This window comes from Erpetoichthys calabaricus, chromosome 13 (assembly GCF_900747795.2).
Source record: "Erpetoichthys calabaricus chromosome 13, fErpCal1.3, whole genome shotgun sequence".
Lineage (NCBI taxonomy): Eukaryota > Metazoa > Chordata > Cladistia > Polypteriformes > Polypteridae > Erpetoichthys > Erpetoichthys calabaricus.
Window position 1 is genome coordinate 38,141,463 of NC_041406.2, and position 13,598 is coordinate 38,155,060.

The window sequence follows — 13,598 nt, forward strand, 5'->3', positions numbered from 1 at the left end:
CCTATAGAAACAGCAGACACAAAAAAACGATAACAGTTCATATTAGAAAAAAAAAAACTTTACATTTTTGCAGCTCTCGATTGCGCCAATAAGAAAAAAGACGTTGCCAGTGAATTCGGAATTTTGCCATCGACACTGTCAACTTTCTTGAAAGACCGAGCAAAAAAAAAAAAAGGAAGAAAAATCTTAGGTTGCAAAAGTATGCAAACTGCTGCATTTGAAGACATCGAAAAAGCCATTTTTATGTGGTTCAGTGATGCTCGTTCAAGAACATTCCTATTAATGCAGCACTCATTCAAGAAAATGTGAAGTTTCTAAACTCTCTTGGGACCTCCCCCAACTGGACAACATGCCGAAGAGCGTCCTGAAGTGCAATCACCGTGTCTGTGGAAGATTGTTTATATGTTGCCGGGGCAACAGCAGGCTCACAGCTCTGCTGCATCTCTCCACCAAAGCAAACTCGATGGGTGATGCAAGGAACATTGTAAATGCAGGGAACAGTATTACTTGGCCACTAACCTGGCCATGACCCTGCCTGACTACTGTGTCTGTTTATAGGAGAGTGGCAGATACCGCTACAATAAATAACCATGCTGTTCCTGTTTCAAGCTAAATAAAGCTGGTTTTGCTAAAGTACGGAGGCAGGGACTTGTGTATAGCGTGACCCGATCTTGTAGGATTCGCTTCTGTGGCACCTCACTGCACAGCTGTGAGCCTGCTGTTGCCCTGCCCCGGCAATGGACAAACAGTCTTACACAGACGCGGCAATCACACTTCGGGATGTACTTCAGCAGTATGTTCCCGTTGGGTGGGAGGGATACCAAGGTGGGGGGATTGGGGGGGATCGCAAAAGAGTTCAGAATCCTCACAATATGCAGAAGTAAAAAAGGATGATTCAGCTTCTGATTGATAACTGTGCTTCCCACAACATGCTTCCTCATTTAAATAATGTTTGCATTGAATTCCTCCCACCCAGTTGCACAACAGTGCTTCAGCAATTGGATTTGGGCATCATTCGCACCCTGAAAGTGTATTATTGCAAGGAAATGCTGAGAAAAATTCTTGTCAGCATAACTTGTAGACAGGAGAAGATTAAAATTAACACGAAAGAAGCTATTGAAATGATTGCAGATGCCTGAACATAAGTTAAAGAAAGCACTATAGCAACAGATACAGAATCTCATTACAACGAAATTTTCATTACAACAAAATATTTTTTTAGGTCCCTGGAAGTTCATTGTAACAGAATTTTACCTGTATTAATCAAAAGAAGTGCCTAAATGTGTGCTTTTCTTTGACTTACAAATAGTGACCTTTGCACTTCATTATTATGATGCATTTAGCAAGAGACCACAGTTTGCAATTCATTGTTTTAGGTTATACCTAGATTTGTAGTAATGTATATGTTAACTGGCAATGTGTGAAAAGTAAGTTTTGTATAAAATGCCTAGGCTTTCTACAGAATGTGTAATGTTTTTAGGCAAATCATCAAATGTCTGTTACTTTAATCTCTATATACAGTATAATCTTCATTTGGATCTTGATCTTTGTTTGTCCGCGAATGAATTAGAAGAAGAAGCACTAGATGGCAGTAGAGAGACAGCTGAAACATAGGCATTGCATTAAGAATCTCCTTCATGCTTATAGTACTGAAGACTCCAGTCTGAGGTACTCCAGTCACACCTCAAAACACAGACATTCAAACTAAACAAATTGTTGTGCTTTAAATTAACTAATCTCTATATATATACTTCATTTGGATCTTGATCTTTGTTTGTCTGCGAATTCACTGCCTTGGTTGTTACTTTTCTTTACAAACACTGTCGATACCACTCTGTGTGTTTAGATCTGGCGTTGACACCTGCTTCGTTGTTGAGACTGTGGTTTTTTCTGTTTCTATCGACCATCGTTGGCAGCACTTCGTCCAAATCGAATGTTCACCCGCTTCTTGGAGTCGGCAGTCAGAGTATATAAGTCGGACACACTTCTGTGATTTTCCATCAGTCGGCGTTTGGAGTTCAAGAAAGAAGCATTGGTTCTTCCTTACTCTTTGGATTGCCACAAAGCAACCTGCGAGATTGGAGAAAGGTTGAGAAGAGATCGTGAGAGGAAATGACAGTGTTGTGAAAACGAGATGGACTGTGAACGGAGAGAAGCAGAAGTGCTCCTCCACCACCACATAATTACTATATGGACAGTGATTCCGAGTAGGCCGTTCCTATCGAATCAATGTCCAAGGGTTTTGTTTTGTAATTTTGTTTCCCTTATAAAAAATCATAATGCTGTGCGACGAAGGGCCCAGTTCACGACTGGCAACTGCGTTTAAACAGGGAGCCTTTCACAGACAACTTTAACACGCGCAACATAGTTGTGCGCACATGGCTAGTATGCTATATACTCTCCATAAGCATTGTATATAATACCTAGGCATTATACAGAATGACTTGCTGGTTTGCCTGTTGGCATTGCCTACAATGCCTAGGAAAAGACAAAAATAGAGTAACAAGCTTTCTTGATAGACTGAGTCCATGACTGAACTGAAGTACATGAACCAATATGGCAGTTTTATAGTGGGTTGACAGGAAGGGGTGTGTTTCAAGTGCTGCAACAGGAAGTGAGGTTAGGGCTGGAACTGGAAGTGAGGTCAGGTGGGATTTCCTTTTGAAGGCCTGCAGAGAAGGAAAGGAGGTGTTTCAGTCTGGCATATAAGTACACTTATTTAAGCCCATTAATTCAAGATTCAAGAGTACTTATTGTCATTTCATCCATATACAGTAGTACAGCATACAGTGAAACGAAACCACATTCCTCCAGGACCTTGGTGCTACATAAAACACAGGACAACGAAGAATCCACGATGCATAACATAAAGACACATAATATATAACAAAGTGCATGTGAGTCAAATGTGCAAACATGTGCAACCATGTGCAACACTGCAGAACAGAACACATATATCAGATATCAGACTGGTCCATGAGTGTTCAGGTGTCTGACTGCTTGGGGGAAGAAACCGTTACACATTCTGGTGGTAAGGGCCCGAATGCTTCGGTACCTTTTCCCCAATGGCAGGAGTGTAAACAGTGAATGTGAAGGGTGTGTTGGATCATTCACAATGCTGGTGGCTTTGCGGATGCAACGTGTGATGTAAATGTCCATGATGGAGAGAAGAGAGACACCAATGATCTTCTCAGCTGTCTTCACTATCTGTTGTAGGGCTTTGCGATCCTTGACCGTGCAATTTCCAAACCAGACAGTGATGCAGTTGCTCAGGATGCTCTCTATGGTTCCTCTGTAGAATGTTGTTAGAGTAGCTGGTGAAAGATGGGCTTTTTTCAGCCTACGCAAGAAGTAGAGCCACTGCTGGGCTTTCTTGGCTAAAGAGCTGATGTTGTAGGACCAGGTGGACACTCAGGAATTTGTAGCAATTGACGACCTCCACAGTTGAGCCGTCAATGTTCAGTGGCAGATGGTCACTCTTAGTCTTCCTAAAGTCAACAATCATCCCCCTTGTTTTGTCTACATTCAGAGACAGGTTATTGGCTTTACACCAGTCCGTTAACCGCTGCACCTCCTCTCTGTATACTGATCCGTTGTTGCTGATGAGACCCACCACAGTCATGTCATCAGCAAATTTTATGATGTGATTAGAGCTGTGCGCTGCTGCACAGTCATGAGTCAGTAGTGTGAACAGTAATGGACTGAGCACACAGCCTTGAGGGGCTCCAGTGCTCAGTGTGGTGGTTCTGGAGATGTTGTTTCCAATCCTGACTGACTGAGGTCTCTCAGTCAGGAAGTCCAGAATCCAATTACAGAGGTAGATGTTCAGTCCCAGCAGGCTCAGCTTTTTCGTCAGCTGCTGAGGAATGATCGTGTTGAATGCTGAGCTGAAGTCGATAAACAGCATTCGAACGTATGTGTCCTTATTGTCCAGATGAGCGAGCGCCAGATGGAGAGTGGTGGCTATTGCATCATCTGCTGAACGGTTCCGGAGGTAAGCAAACTGCAAGGGATCCAGTGAGGGGGGGCAGCAGGGTTTTGATGTGCCTCATGACAAGCTTCTCGAAGCACTTCATAATGATGGATGTGAGTGCAATGGGATGGTAGTTATAGAGGTTGGACACTTGTGACTTTTTTGGCACGGGAACTATGGTGGTGGTTTTGAAGCAGGTTGTGGCGATGGCGGTGCTTAGGGAGATTTTGAAGATGTCTGTAAAAACGTCTACCAGCTGGTCTGCACATCGTCCACAGTCAAATTTAATGCCTGGTCGCTAGGAGGAGAGGTGGTCTTCCTCATCATCATGATGTTCTGTGCTTCAAACCATGCCAAGAAGTTATTCAGCACATCTGGAAGGAAGGCGTCACTGTCACAGGTAGGTGTTGTCCTGTAATTAGTGATAGCCTGAATGCCTTTCCACATGCTCTGTGCGTCTTTATCATGTAGGGAAAGTCCATGGATTCTCTGGGCGTGTGCACGCTTTGCTGCTCTGATGGTGCGGGATAGTTTGGCCCTCGCTGTTCTCAGGGCGATTTCGTCACCTTCCCTGAAGGCAGAGTCCTGGGTCCTCAGTAACACATGCACTTCCTCTGTAATCCATGGTTTCTGGTTGGGTCGTGCTAATGTAATGTACTTGGAGATATGTAATGTATGTAATATGTAATGTAATGTACTTGGAGACAGTGACGTCATCAATGCACTTATTGATGTAGCTGGTCACTGATGATGTGCACTCCTCCCAAGCTGATATAGTCGCTGTTGGTTGCAACCTCTCTAAACATGTCCCAGTCAGTGCACTCAAAACAGTCTTGAAGAGCAGAGATGGCTTCTGCTGGCCAGGTTCTCTCCTGCTTCAGAACCGGTTTCGTTTCCAAAGTGGGGGGCGGGGCTCTGCCCGGTATGTGACAGGGATGTTTGTATAAGTAAAATCCAGCGTGTTCATCCCTCTCATTGCAAAATCCACAAACTGATGGAATTTAGGGAGCAGTGACTTGAGATTCGCATGATTGAAATCTCCTCTGACAATAACCAGTCCATCCGGGTGTGTGTTCTGTATGTCTGTGATGGCACTGTACAGTTCCCAGAGCGCTTCCTTAGCATTAGCGCTGGGAGGTATATAAACTCCAATTATGTGGATGGTGGTGAATTCCTGAGGCAAATAAAAAGGTCAACATTTAACAATCACAAACTTCACTAGCGGTGAGCAGTAGCTAGAAACAGGCAGAGAATTGCTGCACCATTCCGTGTTGATATAAACACACAGTCCACCACCACGAGTCTTACCGCACAGAGTAGCATTTCTGTCGGCTCGAAACGCGGCTGGTTCATCTAGCTGAATGGCGCCGTCCAGAACTCTTGCTGAGCCACGTCTCCATGAAAACAAAGACACAACAGTCTCTATACTCACGCTGGGTTGTTCGCTGGAGTCGGATGCAGTCCAATTTATTGTCCAGGGAGTAGACATTAGAAAGTAATATGGACGGGAGTGCCGACCAGCTAGGGTTAGCCTTCTACCTTCTATGTGCATGTTTGTGACAGTGGTTTAATGAAATATTTAAAAAGGAAACAGAAGAAACAAAAGTGGAGGACTGAGAATTACTCATCCACTTAAGTCTACAAATAATTTGGATGATGTCCGTGGAAAGGAAAAAAAACTACAATATAAGAATAGCCTGATATGGCAGAATTGAAACAATAAACAAGCCATGAAATTAAATAAGATACACTATCAATATAGTTCGATTTCTAATTAAGTGATCGTGTTGGAACAAAAACCTGCAATCACTATGATCCTCCATGACCGACTTTGCACATAACACCTTTATGCAGTCACAGATCAAGACTATTGGACCTGAAAACTTGTATATTTTTTTAGTAATACTGTAACCTTGCTCTTACAGTTTTCTGACTGTTTTTTCTTGACTTGTTCTCCTGCTGGTTGTGTTTTTGGGCTCATTTTTAGGTGGATTACAGTTTATTCATCCCCCGTCTTGCCTAGCTATAAATTGATACCTGCATTTGCTACAACAGACTTTGCAGAAAGTTCAAAGTTGACTGAATATGGTGTTACTCAATATCAGATCATCACTTCTCATTATACAAGATATCTCTTGCTGGTAAAATTATACATAGTAAGTTAGCTTATTAGTTTAGTGTAGCATATGTTTGCTTTGTTAATGATTGCAATTTTAATGTTTCCTGTTTGACAAGATGTTTTTCTTTTTCAAATAGTTGGTTACCTGCTACAACTGTAACAAGATGTCTAGACACTCAGGAGTGACAAGAGATTTCTTAAGCACCTTCTCTAATCCACACACCCCCAGCAATGTGTTCAAACGTAGATCAGGTGTTTCTACACCACACTCCTCCGGGAAAGGAACTAGTTGTAATATTGTATCCAAAGGCAAGAGTCCTGCTTCTACACCCAGGTAAGCATGTCCCATTTTAACAATATTATGTATATGTTGTCACAATAACAGACTGAAGACATTGAAAAGTTTTGGGGCAATCCACTTGTATATTGTGCCCTGGCAGCAGCTGGGTAATTTTGAAGAGATGTTCATAGGTGTGAGTCCAAAACCGAACTGAACTGAGAGGGAAAAATATGGCGGCTTTAAAGGCCGGGACCGGAAGTGACATAATCAGTGGCACCGGTACCTAGTGGGATTTTCTCGTGGATGGTCTGCAGAGGATTGAGAGAGAAAATCAGTGCAGCTTGCCACAGTCTGGTCTGGCATGGTACTATTATTCAGGTCCTCTAGCTGCCTCCCAATCGCACGTGTGTGACAAGACCCCGCCCTCAGCCCAGACCCATCGGGTCGGGTGACTCTGACCAAGAGGTCGTGGACTTGAGAAAGGGCATCGGCGCTGGAGAGGGAAGCCGTTGCAATTAAATAGGTGATTACGCAGTTGAGGTACTACCTCTTGGGCCACGAATTCACTCTTGTTACATCCCTACAGTGGATGGCCCTACACAATGAGTCGACTCTGTGGGTCACCAGGTGGTTTTTTGACCTTCAACCGTATAAGTTCTAGCTTATTCATCTTAAGGGTTCTCTCCATGCCAACACTGATGCCCTTTCTCAAGTCTATGGTCAGAGCCACCTGATCCAATGGGTCTGGGCTGAGAGGGGGGGCCTTGTCACACATGTGTGATTGGGAGGCAGCTAAAGGGCCTGAATAATAGTGGTACCACGCCAGACCAGGGGGTGGTGAGCTACACTTTCTCTCTCAGTCCTCTGCAGATCATCCAATGGAAATCCCACTAGGTACCGGTGCCATTGATGACATTACTTCTGGTTACATTTATTGGGAGTGGAGCCTGCACTGGGTCTTCCCGGACCACTCAGAAACTCAGCCCCGGTACTCTCCCACCTGGTACATTTTCAGGTCCTGTCCCTGTTTCTTTTGGGCTTCTGAAATCCTGCCGACTATGCCACTGTCACAATAACAGACTGAAGAGGTTTGGAGCAGCCACCCGTATATTGTGCCCGGGCTGCAATTGGGTAATTTTGAAGAGATGCTCACAGGTTTGAGTCTAAAACAGAACTGAACTGATGGAGAAAATATGGTGGCTTTAATGGCCGGGACAGGAAGTGACGTCATCAATTGCGTCTGAACCGGAAGCTGTCTCCCAATCGTATGTGTGTGACAATGTGTTTGTGTGTGTGTGTGTATATATATATATATATATAATATAATATGTATGTGTAGTGTGACGGGTGGCCGGGTCCCATGCCCGGCTGGAATGCCCCTTCAACACTAGATATGGGGGAGCAGCCATGGGATGCACTCTACGTCCCCTGGAACGCAAGGGGGCAGCCCTCCTGGGTTACATCGGGGCCACAGGTGTGGGACTTCAGGACTCAGACCTGTTGGGCTCCGTGGCCACCACCCGAAGGAGCTGCATGGCCTAATTAGGCCAATTACCACCTGGAGCACTTCCGGGAGGGCTACAAAAAGAGCCTGCAGCCAGTACTCAAGGGGCCAGAGTCGGGAGGAGTGGTGGTGCCAGAAGGGTGTGTTTGTGTTACTGCTCATTAATAGTGCTTGAGTTGGGACTGTGTATTGCCTGTGAGTCATGAGGAAGATGTGTGCTCACAGGTGAAGAAAAATAAAACAGTTTATTTTATTTTATACGTGCCTCCGAGTGTAATCTGTACCGAGTCTGGCGCTATATAGTGCTATTGTTACAGTGTGTGTATATATATATTAGTGGAAGACCAGCCCAAGCACAGACAGGCAGACACCAATGTTCAAACCCACCACACGTTTATTTACAATTATGTACAATAATTCAGTCCCGCACACAACCCAGTGCCCCTGAACCACACACCCCAAGTCCGGGCCTCTCAACAATTATATATGTATGTATGTGTGTGTACAGTACACCCCCAAAATTCGCGGGGCTTACATTCCTATAGCACCCGCGAATTGTGAAATACCATGACTTTTGGATGTGGTAAAAAAAATGCCTTTTAAATGCCTATTTTTATAGTTTAAACCCTAAATACAGTATTCCCCCAAAGCACTTTAATTTCGTTGCAAACTCAGGTTAATGTATTAATACATTACCTAAAAAATTACCTTAATACATTACCTAAAAACAGAATGTAAAGGTAAACCCGTGTACTGTACAGTACTGTACTGCTATGTCTCCTGCGGTGCTAGAATGTAAAATACCGATGTTACCACTATATGTACTGTAATTCATGGAAGTGCATTTTCTTTGGTATGTGCTGTCATTTTCTTTGTTAAAAGTAGAGTAAATACATAATAATTTCATTTAATTAAAATACAGTAAAATGTACGGGTACTTACCAATGATGAATGATATTGATGATGATGATGAAGTAGCTGTGCAGTACGATGCAGTGGATTTAAAACTCCTCGGATGGCGCCTCTTCTTCAGGCGGTTCAGGAGGAGTCATATCTTTGCACGGGTCTTCTGGGTGGGGTTTAATGCTGGCTTTTCTTTATAGGTTTCAGGAACATTGTGATGGGAAGTTGCTACTTTGTCTCCTGTAGTGAAATACTGGTACAATTTCTGTGCTTTCTCACGGATGATGTTACTGTCCAAGGGGATGTTCTTCTTCCTGCAGTCGGTGATCCACAATGCCAAGGCAGATTCCATCCTGATGATATTTTTATTCCTTACGGTCGTTACCTTTTGGCACTATCACAGAAACTTACAGCTACGGTACCCCAGATTGCTGCTTCGTTCTTCTTTATGTAGCGTGTGGTCCTTTCGTTAATGCCATAGTGGCGCGCTACTGCAGCATAACTTTTTAGTTCCCGCAGCAAATCCAGTAGTTCAACCTTCTTCTGGAGTGTTTTAAACTTCTTCAGACGCTTAGGCTCAGTGCCAGAAGCCTTAGAAGGTGCAGGCGACATCTTGTGCGTTTAAGAATAACAAAATGAATACAATAACAAAATGAAGAACACGAGGACACTCAGCTGGAGACGCGTCACAGGGCAGCAATCAGTCAGCAGCAAGGAGAAATGAATAACGTTCTCGGATCGGCTACTTTCACCATCCCAAACCGCGTTTCCCTCAGCGGTTGCTTCCTGTTCTTTCTACAGCACAGTATTGCCACAAAAAAAGGCGTAAAAAATTGTGGAGGATATTTGCGCTTTCCGCTAACAATTAATAGTTAGGTTCTAAGGAAAAATCCGCAAACTACTGAGTCCGCAAACCCTGAACCGCAAGTTTGCGGGGGTCTACTGTATATATATATATATATATATATATATATATATATATATATATATATACACACACACACACACATATATACATGTATGTATATGTCAGTCAGTCATTATCCAACCCGCTATATCCTAACACAGGGTCAAGGGGGGTGTGCTGGAGCCAATCCCAGCCAGCACAGGGCGCAAGGCAGGAACAAATCCCGGGCATGGCACCAGCCCACCGCAGGACACACACCAAGCACACACTAAGGGCAATTTAGAATCGCCAGTGCACCTAACCTGCATGTCTTTGGACTGTGGGAGGAAACCGGAGCACCCGGAGGAAACCCACGTAGACACGGGGAGAATACGCAAACTCCACACAGGGAGGACCTGGGATGCAAACCCAGGTCTCCTTACTGCAAGGCAGCAGCGCTACCACTGTGCCACCCAATTTGTATTTGTGTATATTTATAAAAAGCTAAACTTTAGTTGAGATCTCCTTCCATTTTTCGCTGCAACAACACAGACCTGCAGATTATGCACTGCTAGTACCATACAAAATCAACTGAAAGCTCTTCACACAGTGCTAGTACAGTTCTATCTCACGTACATAACTGACTAGTGTGTTTAAACTTGTATGAACTGCGCCATTTCACTCCAAGTTAAGTAAAGTATTTAATCAGACCAATTAACTAACTACCTGAATTTTCTTTTTTCAGGCTAGCAAAATCAGCTTCCAGTACACCTTCTCCATCTACCAAATCTGGCAGTGCAAAGAAGTTCCCCTTCTCGCATCTCAAAATGCTCCTGAACCTTGAAGAAAAACAGAAAAGCAAAATAGGAGGACTTCAAGATTTCCTTTCTTCACTTTGATGTTTGATAAAAGTTCTTTTTGAGCTAATAATTTGGTCAGAAAGCTGTAGTAACTTGGCTGCTAATAAGTAAGATGACATACCAGTATGTTAGTGGTGTGGCATTCCTTTGGTTTTGCCCTTTTAGAGTCAAGTCACTTGGACTTGGTTTTCTCAAATTTGAGTGTGTTATTTAAGTGAGTTCCATTCTTAACAGAAAATATAAAACTATTAAAAACAAATACACACAAAGTTGTAGGTTGGGAAATTAAAAAACAAGAATATTAGTCACTTGATGGGGTCCACCATCTGAATTGATTTATGTGGAGTTTTATTTTACAGATGAGAAAATAGAGAACCTTAAGAGAACTGAGGGACAGTGTTCCTAATTGCAGCTTAATGGCTTTGAAATGTTGAGCTCATGATGTGCTTTTTTTGTATTATATATTTTTTCTGATTGTTAAATAAAAATAAAGAAATTGAAATTGTTTTATTGTAGAAGGTGTCACATGTCAGTGTCTTATATGGATTACAGCTGTTTTTATTTTTTTTCTATTAATAATAGTGCTTGTAACTGAAAATCTAAATAAGTGTGCTGTTTATTTATGTATTCTTTTAATTTTTTACATTTTTGGATTGAATATACCAGAAGAGATTTTTTTAAATCTTGGCCAAAGTAACAATTTTAAATCTTATTATTTTTGCTTTTTATTTTAATTTGCAGTCCATGCCAGCAAGGGGAGTTGGAATGAGACAAAAGGGCATGGACAAGGTGGGGACTAGACCAAGGGTCCACAATCACAGTTCCGGAGGGCTGCAGTGGCTGCAGGTTTTCATTCCAATCAGTTTCCTAATTAGAAGCCAGTCCTTGCTGATAAATGAAATTTGTTATTTAACTCCATGCCTTCTTAGCTCTATCATTTATCAAAGACAAATTTTCGGTTACATTGTAGATCAGGTTTTTCACTTCAACTTCACCTCAAAAGTGATGGATATGCCATGTAGACTATTTTAGTGCCCTTTAAAAAGGATCAATGCTCTGCGTTTAATCCAAAGAACATTTTTGTTTTTCATTAGTTAATATTAGCCACCTGTTGTCACTCCTCAGGGAATCTGCCAAGGACTAACAGCACAGAACGCCATGATTGGCAATGTGCCATAACTCCATGCAAGTTGGTAGGATCCACAATGAGAAACAACAAAAAGAGATTGTAAACAATTGTCAGACTTTTCCATCTCTGCAGCTCAAAGCCATCAAGATGACTCAGTGACAGGAGTTGGTCTCGTCCGTTATAGGAGATGGATGTTTGAAGCAGAGCTCCACTAGCAGCGGCTTTATTTTTCCACGTATTTCATATTATTTAGAGGTATCCTGTATTTAACCCGACCAAGGAACTTCCACTACAATATACAAGCATGAATAACAAGAAGAAAAGTCAGAAAGAACCGGAAAAGAAACTTAAAGCTGCATCAAAGTCTGGACAGATATCCGGCCCAAGTGCAAGGTATGGCCTCTCGGAGACTGACCCTTAACAGGCAGACGAATGCGCAGATTTCCTGGGACCCGCTCCATTGTATCATCTCCAGTCGAGAGTGAAAATGGGAGCGAAGGTGCAAGTGATACAGGTCGTGATGGATCGCTGATTTCTGAGGATCATTCGAGACTAGAAAAGGACCTGCAGGATGTGCTCTCATCTACTCATCGCAAGCCCGCAGCACCTGCTGTAACAGGAGCTGCATTTCCACTCGCAGAGCACGAAATCCGAAACGAACTGTTCGAACTGAAAACAGAACTGAAAGAGATGATCGCTACACTGGCCACTGCCATGGCTACGGCCATAAATGAGCTTAAGAAGGATAACAAAGACCGGGAAACGCGTCTATTTCAACGTTTTGACGTGAACTTTAAAGGCATGTTGGAGAAATTAGAGGAACACATCGAAGAAAATAGATCCAGACTGAAAATGCTTGCCGACCAGATTAATGATGTTACAGATCAGTTGGATGACGTTAAGCAGGCATTCACGGCTCGAGTTGAAACAGCGGAACAATTGGCGTCTAACGCCGATGAAAAAGCTACAGCTGCGAATTCCGAATGCAAAAACTCGGAGACAGACTTGCAGCCCTGGAAGGTTGGTACAGAAGAAACAATATAAGAATTGAGGGTATACCTGAGAAACGAGAAAGCTCAAACCCAATGAAATTTGCAGTAGAATTACTCTCTAAAATTATTGAAGATGATTTTAAACTCGACATTGAGATAGCAGCTGCTTATCGCACATACATATCAAGCACCTTTAAACCTAGGTCTTTTATTGTCTGCTTCGAGCGATTACGATGTAAGCTTGATGTGATGGCACTTCTCAGACACAAGCAAGAGATTATATTTGACATTATATGTTTATGTCTTAATTACAGTTATAGACGTGAGTGTGGAAGTAATTAAAGTAGGGTTGTTTTTTTTTTTTTTTTTTTTACTACTACCTTAAAGTAGACTGTTTAACATCATACTCTTGGTTTATTGCTGTTTCTACTATTACATTATACTATTACATTAGGATTTACTATGTTTATCCTAGACTACTTTTTAAAATCATTCCCAGGGTTCTTTCTTTTATTATCTTATAATCTTTTATTATCTTAATATCTTAAAATAATCTTAAAAATTATTTTAAGCTTAAAGACTGTTAATGATTATATTTTCGGCAGATATCTATTGCAGCTGAATTCTAAATACTATCTCTTTGTTTTAATTCTCTAACGCCGCTGCGGGGTGGGGTTTGTTTTGTTTTGGACGTGCTCTGTCTCTTTGTATGTCAGAGGACCAGGACATTGCGAAGTAGGATCAAGCCTCAAGTGGGGAGGCAAAATGGGGGGGGTGGGGGGATAAAGGGGGGAGAGAAGGAGAGCAGGTTATATCTAATCTATTCTTCTACTCCTTATAACTATAAATATCAATGCAACAATAGGCTAAAATGCAGTAACTCATGGGGAATTTTGAAATTAAGATTAAAACTGCCATATTACCAATTAAAACTATAAAATGACATTAAAAA

General features: G+C 42.3%; 1 protein-coding gene across 1 annotated transcript in view; it reads left to right on the plus strand.

Moving 5' to 3' along the window:
• The window catches only part of c13h18orf21 (chromosome 13 C18orf21 homolog), a 77,335-nt gene extending 66,273 nt beyond the window's left edge, over positions 1–11,062 (plus strand). Inside the window, exons 4-5 of the mRNA XM_028818134.2 lie at positions 6,230–6,426; positions 10,411–11,062. Of these exons, the coding sequence (XP_028673967.1) occupies positions 6,230–6,426; positions 10,411–10,564 (351 nt within the window). The 3' untranslated portion in view covers positions 10,565–11,062. The remainder of the gene's footprint in view (positions 1–6,229; positions 6,427–10,410) is intronic.
• Positions 11,063–13,598: the final 2,536 nt, after the last annotated feature.